At 45.7% G+C, this 11,582-nt stretch overlaps 1 protein-coding gene and 1 long non-coding RNA gene across 6 annotated transcripts; both read right to left on the bottom strand.

Moving 5' to 3' along the window:
- Positions 1-2,091: 2,091 nt before the first annotated feature.
- On the bottom strand, positions 2,092-3,197 carry LOC306913866. 2 transcript variants are annotated; one of them, XR_013788601.1, is made up of 3 exons: positions 3,150-3,197; positions 2,488-2,628; positions 2,092-2,215 (listed from the first exon to the last, which is right to left on the bottom strand). It is a non-coding gene; the product is annotated as an uncharacterized lncRNA (long non-coding RNA). The 2 variants fall into 2 exon arrangements; XR_013788602.1 differs by having other exon boundaries at positions 2,104-2,237.
- A 2,441-nt stretch (positions 3,198-5,638) lies between these two features.
- LOC306914061 (uncharacterized protein) lies at positions 5,639-10,480 on the bottom strand. Of its 4 annotated transcripts, none has more exons than XM_079490948.1 (6): positions 10,316-10,480; positions 9,652-9,792; positions 9,187-9,389; positions 8,477-8,546; positions 7,767-7,937; positions 5,639-7,190 (listed from the first exon to the last, which is right to left on the bottom strand). In XM_079490948.1, exons 2-6 carry the CDS (start codon positions 9,770-9,772, stop codon positions 6,139-6,141), a joined length of 1,617 nt encoding a protein of 538 aa, XP_079347074.1. In that variant the 5' UTR covers positions 9,773-9,792; positions 10,316-10,480; the 3' UTR covers positions 5,639-6,138. The 4 variants fall into 4 exon arrangements, with proteins under 4 accessions (XP_079347074.1, XP_079347075.1, XP_079347076.1 ...); XM_079490949.1 differs by having other exon boundaries at positions 10,330-10,480; XM_079490950.1 differs by lacking the exon at positions 10,316-10,480 and having other exon boundaries at positions 9,187-9,411; positions 9,652-9,785.
- Positions 10,481-11,582: the final 1,102 nt, after the last annotated feature.

Genomic DNA, 11,582 nt, shown 5'->3' with positions numbered 1-11,582 from the left:
GAATGTTGTCATGGCCTGTGGCCTTGTGGGGTTGGAGGGCACTCAGTTTCTTAATTACCTCATCAGTTGTTACCATAACTAGTTTAAAATCGTCTTTACAAACACCTAGGTTTTTGTAGAAGGTTGTAATGTGCTCTACACCAAAGAGCCCAGAGTGGGAGGGCAGTTTGTTAACCAGAGTTGTTGATATGTTTGTAAAGAAGATATTCAAGTAGTTGGCCACATCAAGGTTGTCAGTGATGAGAGTGTTGTCAGATTTGATGTTTATGTTCGAAAATCTGGTTTTTAGTTTCTGACCATAGCTTAGTTGATTGTTTAGTAGCTTCCAGAGCTCATGAGGATTGTTTTTGTTTTCCTGAGCTTTATCATTAATGAAGTTACTTTTAGCTGATTTGGTCATGGCAGTTACACTGTTTCGTAGGAACACTGTTTCGTAGTTCACCATCGTAAAGAGCTATATAGATTATATAGATATGTTCTAGTTACGTTCTTAGCTTGATAAATGCTTTTTATATATGTGATGTATTCCCATGCTTTTTGTTCTTGCTTAATGTAAGTCGCTCTGGATTAAGAGCGTCTGCTAAATGCCTAAATTGTAAATTGTAAATTGAGAGACGGGGGTGGTTGAGTGGTTGAAGTGGTTACAATGAATGCCACAGAGGGTTTGAATGGGTAAATTCTCTTGACCTGGCTCGTGTCCATGCAGGCTGTCCTCCTCTGCCCCAGAGCCACCGTCCCATTCCGATCCACTGCTCTGCTCCCGCGTTTCCACTTCCACGTCGTCGTCCGAAGTACGCCCTTCTGCGTTTGCGCCCAGATCGAACATCCGAGAATCGCAAAGGTACTCCTCTGGTAGAAAAAGCAAATACAGAACCTCACTTACCAGAGCACAACCAAACCTAAAATGACTAATATATTTAGTTTTAGTCATTGTAGCTTAGTTTTGTTTGTCGGTGAAAAAAGTTAGTCAACAAAAATGTTCTGTCGTGGTTTTAATCGACAAAATCAACAATACGGATTTGTATTGATATTGTAACGACCCTGCAAAAAGACCCGTCCGTAACTTGCTTCTCCAAGGGAGCTAGCTCTCTTGTCGTGGCTTGTTGCTTGCCTTGTCTACTGAGTTGGAGATCAGGGTTCGACTCCAGCTCAGGGTGCTAAACGTTACAATATATACCGTTTTATCTTTTTTGATGAAAAGTGACTGTTTTTGGACAGTTTTCCTGCCCTACACTGATATGTAGCACACAAGTGTAAACATGTAGTCAGTACAGACACACAATATGAATCAACTGCCTCACCTGGAGGTGCTGTGAGATGGCTCTCTGATGTCACCCTGCCTCCCAGTTCCACCAGTGTGGCGCTACGCTCCTGTGAGGGGTTAAGAAGACAAGAGTTTTTAAACAACGTTTGTTATGGCTCCTCAATTTGATTATGTATTTGGCTGCGCGGACACCCCATTTGAAAATATTTGGTGCTGGGGACTCCATAAGAGAGGATGTGGGTTATTTTGTGTTTTTTTATTTTTTTTTATGTTTCCACATATTTTTTAGGGGACCACAGGCAGGAGTCACAGAATAACCTTCTTCCGGGCTGCTTCCCTACTTCCTTCACAGGTGTTACCGATGATACTAATTAAGGCTCTGTTCCATTTAGTGTGCAGCGGTTCTCAAACCTTTTGATTTCAAGGACCCCCAAGGTTCCATGTGTACGCTCTCAGAGTTACACACCCATACAGGGCCATTTGGAACCCACTCAAAGACACTTTGAGACCCACTGGTGTATTAAGAGTGTTTCCAGTGAGCCAACACCCACAGTAGCAGCACCCTGACTCCATTTGACCAGAACGGAACAACAGAGCCTTGCAGCCTTCATTAGTATCGGCGGTAACACCTGTGAAGAAAGTCGGGAAGTGGGGCCAAAGTTCTTTCCAAAATGGCGTTTGTGCCCATTGTGTTTTTGTGTCTGTCAGGCCTACCAAGCGGTAGGCCTGTGTAGGCAAGGACATTTACCAAGCAGCTGTCCTCCACGTCCGCGTTTTGCTCTGGCTCTTCCTGGTCGGACTCGAGCTGAAGCTCCAGCTCGCCCCACCCCGGTGTGACCGTGCTCACAGACACTATCTGGATGCCGCCGTTGCTCCCGTGAGTCTGTGGGGATCTCACTGGTGACTCCAGTTCATCCTTGACGCTGGCGGCGCTGGGACTACTCGGTCTGTCTGTGTGTCATAGGAGGGAAACCTGTCCACCAGTGACATCATCGATGGGGAATCCAAGCTAATAGAAACGGCAGTCTTTCTATTGCTGAAAAGTTGCAATGCGATAATGGAAGCCATCGTTCTCACGATAACACAAATCTAAATGTAATGCTAATATGCTATGTAGAAGAGTCGCCATTGGACTAAAGCCCCATGAAGTGAGCGGAGTTGTCGTAACTCTGTCTTATTCTATGGCTCTGACTGAAACTAAACTTCACCACAGCCATAATTACCTCGAAGCGCCTCCTCCCAGTCCATCTCCTCCTCCTTCAGGGCTCCTGGCAGGCCTCCAGGAGTCTTCATGAAGTCCACCAAGGAGACCCTCAGCTCCTTCAGAGGTACCCATGATGCCATCTGTGAGCGTAGCTCTAGGCCTGTCACCATTACAAAGTTGACGAATTCATTCAATTGTCACACAAATAATTGCAATTAACGATTTGGCATGGCACAACAGAATACATTTGTTTGCTTGATAATAATAAAATGCACAGGGCATATACGACAAATAACTGGAATATACAGAGAAATTACTGATCTATTCATTATTTAGCGGAAATGGCATAACTGTTAACCATTCCTCAAACTGAATGTACACTGATTTGTAATTCTTTGTACTTTTAATAAATTGATCTACGGAACCACGACACCTGCTGTTCAAAGGGTAGATGGAATATCAACAAAACCTTACTGTTTTCATTCCGTCTGTCTTAATAAATGAAAACAATAAATTGCAATCGATGTATGTAGCGTTATGATCTGTAATCTAGTCGTCGGGAATGTACGTTGAAGAGACCGTTGCGTTGTTATTTATATAATAAGCACTTAATGCCAATGCGCCCTTTTTTACAACACACATAATCACGTCCATGTTTTGCAGATTTGCAGGATTACTCACTCAGTATTTCTTACTTTGTATTTCTCTTTTGCATGCTATATATTCCCGTGGTAGATAGACGGTCGATTCAGTTCTCAGATATGTTTTTACTTTATTTAACAATGTCGTATATCAAACAACAGCGATACATTGGACACAACACAAGTTTACAAAGCGCACTGTCTTCCGGGTCCAGTGATTGACCTATGATTTCACCCAATGGATTTAGAGAGTATAGAGTCCGAGGCGGGTCTAGCAGTACCATTTTACGCCAATCACTAGCCGTTTACAGCCCATATAGTCTGAAGGGATGGTCGCGCTGCTATTGGACACCTTTTGTTGCCAGGGGAGACACTCGGCACTGCCGAGAAGCTGCCGCTGTGCCGCACACCTGGGTCCGTTTTGGTATCAAGGCAGCAGTGTTTGGAGAGCAGTGTGTCGTAGACCAGACCATGAAGAGAGCATGAGTGCTCTACAGACTGAGAGGCCATGCTCTTCAACAGTTTTTCCCCGAAGAAACGATAACTGAAGAAAGAGGAATTAGTTGCTGAGACATATACACCAGGTTCATGCAGGGAGCAGACACATTTGAGGAAGAGGATCGTGTATTCCTGTCTGAATTGAAAAAATCACACCCGTGTGAACTGAGTGGTGCAACTCCCCTCTCCCTCTGCCCCCCCCCCCCCCCCTCTCTCTGTCTCTCATTAGCAGGCAACAGTGCAGCACTATCTCTCTCTCTGTTTCTGGCCCGACAGCGCCACATTTGCCCCTACTGCTACTCAGTCACATAGTTAGGTGAACACGGACATTGCTGTTCCTTGGAGTGGTTGCACCACTCAAAAATAAAAACATACAGTGTGTATAAGGCCCAGTTGGCATAGATGGAGCAAAAATGCACATTGCTGAGGGAACATTCGGATCCTTGAAGGATAAACTCCAGATGGAACTCCATGTAATGTAACGTTTGTTGCAAAAACATGCTTTTGGGGATAAATCCCCTCCAAATTACTTACACATGATCACAGGGGTGACTTGACATTGTAATTGGCTAGCAAAATCAGTGGAAGGGGCCTATATTTCCGAAGGCGTCGAGGCAACCCACTTTGCAATTTCCTAAGAATTGTACCGTTCCTGTACTACTTGCTCGACGGGCAAGTGCCTCTGAGAACGGAGCTGATTACACCTCAAAATACATACATCAATAATATGATCTATTAAATCACATTACCCACACTGTACATCAGTTGGTGTGCATATATTTGAACGGGTAGTATATATATAGTATAAATGGCGAATAGTCGAAAAATCGTAATATCCGCCCCAGCTCGTGTTGATTAAGTCCCTGCCCTTTGTACACACCGCCCATCGCTACTACTGATCGGTTGTAACTTGTAAGGTCGTCGGTCATGGCCCCCAGACTGGCTGAAGAGCTGAAGGTCGCTGGTCCACATCTTGAGTCTCTTAATTAACACAGGAACGGGCCACACTGCAGCGGTCTACTGGATAATCGGAAATACACTCCGGCTGACATCGAGAGGCGATGGAGAAGATGGAGCTCCACCGGAAAATCTCCATCCTCCGCAAGGCTCAAGAGGCAGAGCAACGCACGAAGAGATGGGTCTGGCCATGGTCAAGGGATGAATTGAAAGTGGCAGAGGAAGCTAAATCCCGTAAACTAAAGTTGATCGCAGCATCAGCAGAGAATGCCTGTGGACACATGGACATCCATGTGTACAGCATCAACCTGGTGCCAGGGCTGGACTGAGACAAAAAATTCGGCCCAGACATTTTCGTGGAATTTGGCCCAGACTGGCCAAATTAGTAGTTACCCTACTGACCTTTCGGGTCGAGGCCCATACAAATACTTTACAAGAATTACTGTACAAGCCCCTTAACACCACATTTACAGTACAACATACAGTAAATGAGTAAATGATACACAACCAACAGACAACTAATTTAACATTTGGCCACAAGAAGCTCAGTCTATAGGGGTCTAATGAGACGAATGGCCAAATCCTGTGCAAGATGAAGGAGTCAACGCTGCTGAGTGAGCGTGATTATCAACTTGTCGGGGGTGCGATCGTAGGGGAGATAAATATTCTGTGACTACTTAAAAAAATATATGATTTTTACTGACAGGGAATGAGTTAATGAGCTGGAGACATGAACAAACACTCTATAGCAGGAGTTCCCAAACGGTGGCGTGTGCAGTGCGTGCACCCCTTGCACAAACACCCTCTAGGTGTGCGTGACATGAAAAGGCTAATGGCGGTTTTATGGTGTTATTTAACAGATCCGGTAAAACACTGTTGTAAGGAGATGTCTAGAGCAGCGGTGTGAGTATACAGCACAGCAGCTGCATGTCTCTCAGTGCAGTGACATTCTGTGAATCTTTGCCATAATCATATTAAAGATCACACCCGTGTGAAGTGAGGGGCACTAATATATTAAAGTCTAACTCATGTTGAGTGATGTAATGGTGATTTTAAACAAATGGTGACAAAACAAACATTAAATTATCTTTATTGTTAATGGCATTTAATGTTTGTTAGGGACAAGATGACGTAAATTCTCCCTTCATTGTCAATGGCGTTTTTAAAACTAAACAAAAACAAACATTAAACCTGTATACTGTATGAGGGGCTACCGCCCCTCAAAAATAATTACATATATAATATATATGTAATTATTTTTGAGGGGCACTGTATATTATACATACTGATCAGACGTGCACACGCGCTATTTACTCCTTTTTCTGCTCAAAATGAGACAAAATCCGGTAATTGAAACGTTAGAATTCCCTGTTCTTTACGTTGCCCAGGATCTCTTCTTCTACTTTGGCATTTCGCGCATTTGACTGGCACTGGCCTCACGATCCCGCCTACTGTAACGGGAGGGAATGAGTTAAACTGGAATCACCAGTAAGATGCCCAGACTCACAGGACCTGCAGCATGACAAATATTCGTCAACTAAAATGTTATGACAGTGCCAGCGCACGCTGTGCAATTATGATGCCTTTTCCCCCTCAGCTTCCACACTGATGCCGTCAGAGACTGAACGTGACAAGCTGTCTTTCTTATGGGTCCGCCCGTGATCGGTCAGGTGTTGGCGAAGCCTGAAAGCTCTTCCGCAGTCTTCGCACTTAAACGGCTTCTCCCCCGTGTGAATCGTCACGTGTTTGGTGAGGTTGCTCTTGTCGTTGAACTGCTTCTCGCAGGTGTCGCACTTGTACGGCTTCTCTCCCGAGTGGACGACCTGGTGTTTGTCCAGCGTGGAACGCGAACTGAAGTACTTCCCGCACTCGCGGCACGGATACGGAGTCTCCTTCTCGCAGATCGCCGGCTGCTCGTGATTCGCCTTGTGATTTTCCAAGGACCTCGCCGCGGCGAACGTCCGCCCACACTCGTCGCACTGGTGGGGTTTGGCCCCCTTGTGGACGAGCTCGTGCTTCCGCATGTGCTGCAGGAGCCTGAACTCCTTCTTGCAGAAGCTGCAGCTGAAGCGCTTCTCTCCCGTGTGCACGCTCTGGTGCGTCCTCAGGTTGCTCCTGTCGCCGAAGCTCTTGGGGCACAGCGTGCATTGGAAGGGTTTCTCCCCAGTGTGGGTGTGCCGGTGGATCTCGAGGCTCAAGGCCAGAGCGAAGTGCTTGCCACACTGCTTGCACTCGTAGGGTTTCTCCCCGGTGTGCACCCGGAGGTGCAGCTTCAGCTTCCCCGGTTGTTTGAAGCGCCTCTCGCAGCTGTCGCACGCGTACGGCCTCGCGTCCGAGTGGCTCAGCTGGTGGACCGCGAGATCTTGTTTCCGGATGCATTTCTTTCCGCACTGGTCGCACTGGTACGGCTTCTCTCTGGCGTGCGTCAGCTGGTGTTGCCTCACGCTGACCTCTCTGGCGAAGCTCTTGCCACACTCCTCGCAGTGGTAGGGTCTCTCGGCCTGGTGCGTGACTCCGTGCTGCTTCAGGTGCTGCGAACTGAAGAAACTCTTGTCGCACTGGACGCATCGGTGAGACCTCTCGCGGTTCTTCTTCTTCTTGGTTACTTTACATTGGGGTCCAGAACCTAAATGTATAAGAGAGAGAGAGAAAGAAAGAGAGAGAGAGGGGTAAATGTTTCAGTTTCATTAAGACCTGAGGCCGATTCAACAAAATGTCTTCTAAATCAGTAGTTCTCACACTTAACCTCTTAGAGCAGCACTATGTAACTTTCCTCTTCTACCCCGGATTTGAACCCAGTTTCCTGCACAAGTGCTGACATTTTTAACATTGAGCTAATAGAAACTGCATGCTTGCCCGAATTATAGGGATGCCAGCCTTGCCAGGTGAAAGTGACAAAAGTTGGTGCAAATTATATTTTTTCTGTAAAAGAAAGAAAAATCTAAAAAGAAAAGAAATAACTAATGTTTGGTTAAAAAGTGAAAGCTCCATAATCCACAATCCTTGCTATGGAATTGTTGTTCAGTGAGATCGGCCTCTCACTCTCTCCAGCTCTTGACAAAAGAAGAAAAAGGTATTCAGACCTGAACATTTATTTTCACTCAGTTCACCATCGTAAAGAGCTGGAGAGACGGGGGTGGTTGAGTGGTTGAAGTGGTTACAATGAATGCCACAGAGGGTTTGAATGGTTAATTCTCTTGACCTGGCTCGTGTCCATGCAGGCTGTCCTCCTCTGCCCCAGAGCCACCGTCCCATTCCGATCCACTGCTCTGCTCCCGCGTTTCCACTTCCACGTCGTCGTCCGAAGTACGCCGTTCTGCGTTTGCGCCCAGATCGAACATCCGAGAATCGCAAAGGTACAACTCATCTGGTACTGTAGAAAATGCAAATACAGAACCTCACCTACCAGAGCACAACCAAACCTAAAATGACTTGTCTTTTAGAACATTGGAACATTTTAGTCTGTTTTTTTTTAACGAAATTGTCAATATTTAGTTTTTTGTCATCGTAGCTTAGTATGGTTTTTGTCAGTGAAAAAAGTTAGCCGACAAACATTTTCTGTCGTGGTTTTAATCGACAAAATCAACAATACGGATTTGTATTCATATTGTAACGACCCTGCAAAAAGACCCGTCTGTAACTTGCTCCTCCAAGGGAGCTAGCTCTCTTGGCGCAGCTTGTTGCTGGCCTTGTCTACTGAGTTGGAGATCGGGGTTCGACTCCAGCTCAGGGTGCTAAACGTTACAATATATACCGTTTTAACTTTTTTGATCCAGAACCCAGCGTAGTCCTGAAGTCCTGAAAAAGTGACAGTTTTTGGACAGTTTTCCTGCCCTACACTGACGATATGTAGCACACGAGTGTAAACATGTATAGTCAGTACAGACACACAATATGAATCAACTGCCTCACCTGGAGGTGCTGTGAGATGGCTCTCTGATGTCACCCTGCCTCCCAGTTCCACCAGTGTGGCGCTACGCTCCTGTGAGGGGTTAAGAAGACAAGAGTTTTAAAACAACGTTTGTTATGGCTCCTCAATTTGATTATGTATTTGGCTGCGCGGACGCCCCATTTGAAAATATTTGGTGCCGGGGACTCCATAAGAGAGGATGTGTTATGACATTTTTATTTTTATTATGTTTCCATATTTTTTTTTAGGGGACCACAGGCAGGAGTCACAGAATAACTCTTCCTACTTCCGGGCCGCTTCCCTACTTCCTTCACAGGTGTTACCGATGATACTAATTAAGGCTCTGTTCCATTTAGTGTGCAGCGGTTCTCAAACCTTTTGATTTCAAGGACCCCCAAGGTTCCATTTGTACGCTCTCAGAGTTACACACCCATACAGGGCCATTTGGAACCCACTCAAAGACACTTTGAGACCCACTGGTGTATTAAGAGTGTTTCCAGTGAGCCAACACCCACAGTAGCAGTACCCTGACTCTATTTGACCAGAACGGAACAACAGAGCCTTGCAGCCTTCATTAGTATCGGCGGTAACACCTGTGAAGAAAGTCGGGAAGTGGGGCCAAAGTTCTTTCCAAAATGGCGTTTGTGCCCATTGTGTTTTTGTGTCTGTCAGGCCTACCAAGCGGTAGGCCTGTGTAGGCAAGGACATTTACCAAGCGGCTGTCCTCCATGTCCGCGTCCTGCTCTGGCTCTTCCTGGTCGGACTCGAGCTGAAGCTCCAGCTCGCCCCACCCCGGTGTGACCGTGCTCACAGACACTATCTGGATGCCGCCGTTGCTCCCGTGAGTCTGTGGGGATCTCACTGGTGACTCCAGTTCATCCTTGACGCTGGCGGCGCTGGGACTACTCGGTCTGTCTGTGTGTCATAGGAGGGAAACCTGTCCACCAGTGACATCATCGATGGGGAATCCAAGCTAATAGAAACGGCAGTCTTTCTATTCCTGAAAAGTTGCAATGCGATAATGGAAGCCATCGTTCTCACGATAACACAAATCTAAATGTAATGCTATGTAGAAGAGTCGCCATTGGACTAAAGCCCCATGAAGTGAACGGAGTTGTCGTAACTGTCTTATTCTATGGCTCTGACTGAAACTAAACTTCACCACAGCCATAATTACCTCGAAGCGCCTCCTCCCAGTCCATCTCCTCCTCCTTCAGGGCTCCTGGCAGGCCTCCAGGAGTCTTCATGAAGTCCACCAAGGAGACCCTCAGCTCCTTCAGAGGTACCCATGATGCCATCTGTGAGCGTAGCTCTAGGCCTGTCACCATTACAAAGTTGACGAATTCATTCAATTGTCACACAAATAATTGCAATTAACGATTTGGCATGGCACAACAGAATACATTTCTGTTTGCTTGATAATAATAAAATGCACAGGGCATATACGACAAATAACTGGAATATACAGAGAAATTACTGATATATTCATTATTTAGCGGAAATGGCATAACTGTTAACCATTCCTCAAACTGAATGTACACTGATTTGTAATTCTTTGTACTGTTAATAAATTGATCTGCGGAACCACGACACCTGCTGTTCAAAGGGTAGATGGAATATCAACAAAACCTTACTGTTTTCATTCCGTCTGTCTTAATAAATGAAAACAATAAATTGCAATCGATGTATGTAGCGTTATGATCTGTAATCTAGTCGTCGGGAATGTACGTTGAAGAGACCGTTGCGTTGTTATTTATATAATAAGCACTTAATGCCAATGCGCCCTTTTTTACAACACACATAATCACGTCCATGTTTTGCAGATTTGCAGGATTACTCACTCAGTATTTCTTACTTTGTATTTCTCTTTTGCATGCTATATATTCCCGTGGTAGATAGACGGTCAATTCAGTTCTCAGATATGTTTTTACTTTATTTAACAATGTCGTATATCAAACAACAGCGATACATTGGACACAACACAAGTTTACAAAGCGCACACTGTCTTCCGGGTCCAGTGATTGACCTATGATTTCACCCAATGGATTTAGAGAGTATAGAGTCCGAGGCGGGTCTAGCAGTACCATTTTACGCCAATCACTAGCCGTTTACAGCCCATATAGTCTGGAGGGATGGTCGTCGCGCTGCTATTGGACACCTTTTGTTGCCAGGGGAGACACTCGGCACTGCCGAGAAGCTGCCGCTGTGCCGCACACCTGGGTCCGTTTTGGTATCAACTATCAAAGCAGCAGCAGTGTTTGGAGAGCAGTGTGTCGTAGACCATACCTTGAAGAGAGCATGAGTGCTCTACAGACTGAGAGGCCATGCTCTTCAAGAGTTTTTCCCCGAAGAAACGATAACTGAAGAAAGAGGAATTAGTTGCTGAGACATATACACCAGGTTCATGCAGGGAGCAGACACATTTGAGGAAGAGGATCGTGTATTCCTGTCTGAATTGAAAAAATCACACCCGTGTGAACTGAGTGGTGCAACTCCCCCCCCCCCCCCCCCCCCTCTCTCTCTCTCTGTCTCTCATTAGCAGGCAACAGTGCAGCACTATCTCTCTCTCTGTTTCTGGCACAACAGCGCCACTTTTGCCCCTACTGCTACTCAGTCACATACACATAGTTAGGTGAACACAGACATTGCTGTTCCTTGGAGAGGTTGCACCACTCAAAAATAAAAACATACAGTGTGGATAAGGCCCAGTTGGCATAGATGGAGCAAAAATGCACATTGCTGAGGGAACATTCGGATCCTTGAAGGATAAACTCCAGATGGAACTCCATGTAATGTAACGTTTGTTGCAAAAACATGCTTTTGGGGATAAATCCCCTCCAAATTACTTACACATGATCACAGGGGTGACTTGACATTGTAATTGGCTAGCAAAGTCAGTGGAAGGGGCCTATATTTCCGAAGGCGTCGAGGCAACTTCACTTTGCAATTTCCTAAGAATTGTACCGTTCCTGTACTACTTGCTTGACGGGCAAGTGCCTCTGAGAACGGAGCTGATTACACCTCAAAATACATACAATAATATGATCTATTAAATCACATTACCCACACTGTACATCAGTTGGTGTGCATATATTTGAACGGGTGTGT

Source organism: Electrona antarctica (assembly GCF_951216825.1).
Source record: "Electrona antarctica genome assembly, chromosome: 21".
NCBI lineage: Eukaryota > Metazoa > Chordata > Actinopteri > Myctophiformes > Myctophidae > Electrona > Electrona antarctica.
This window is presented reverse-complemented; position numbering and strand designations above follow the sequence as displayed.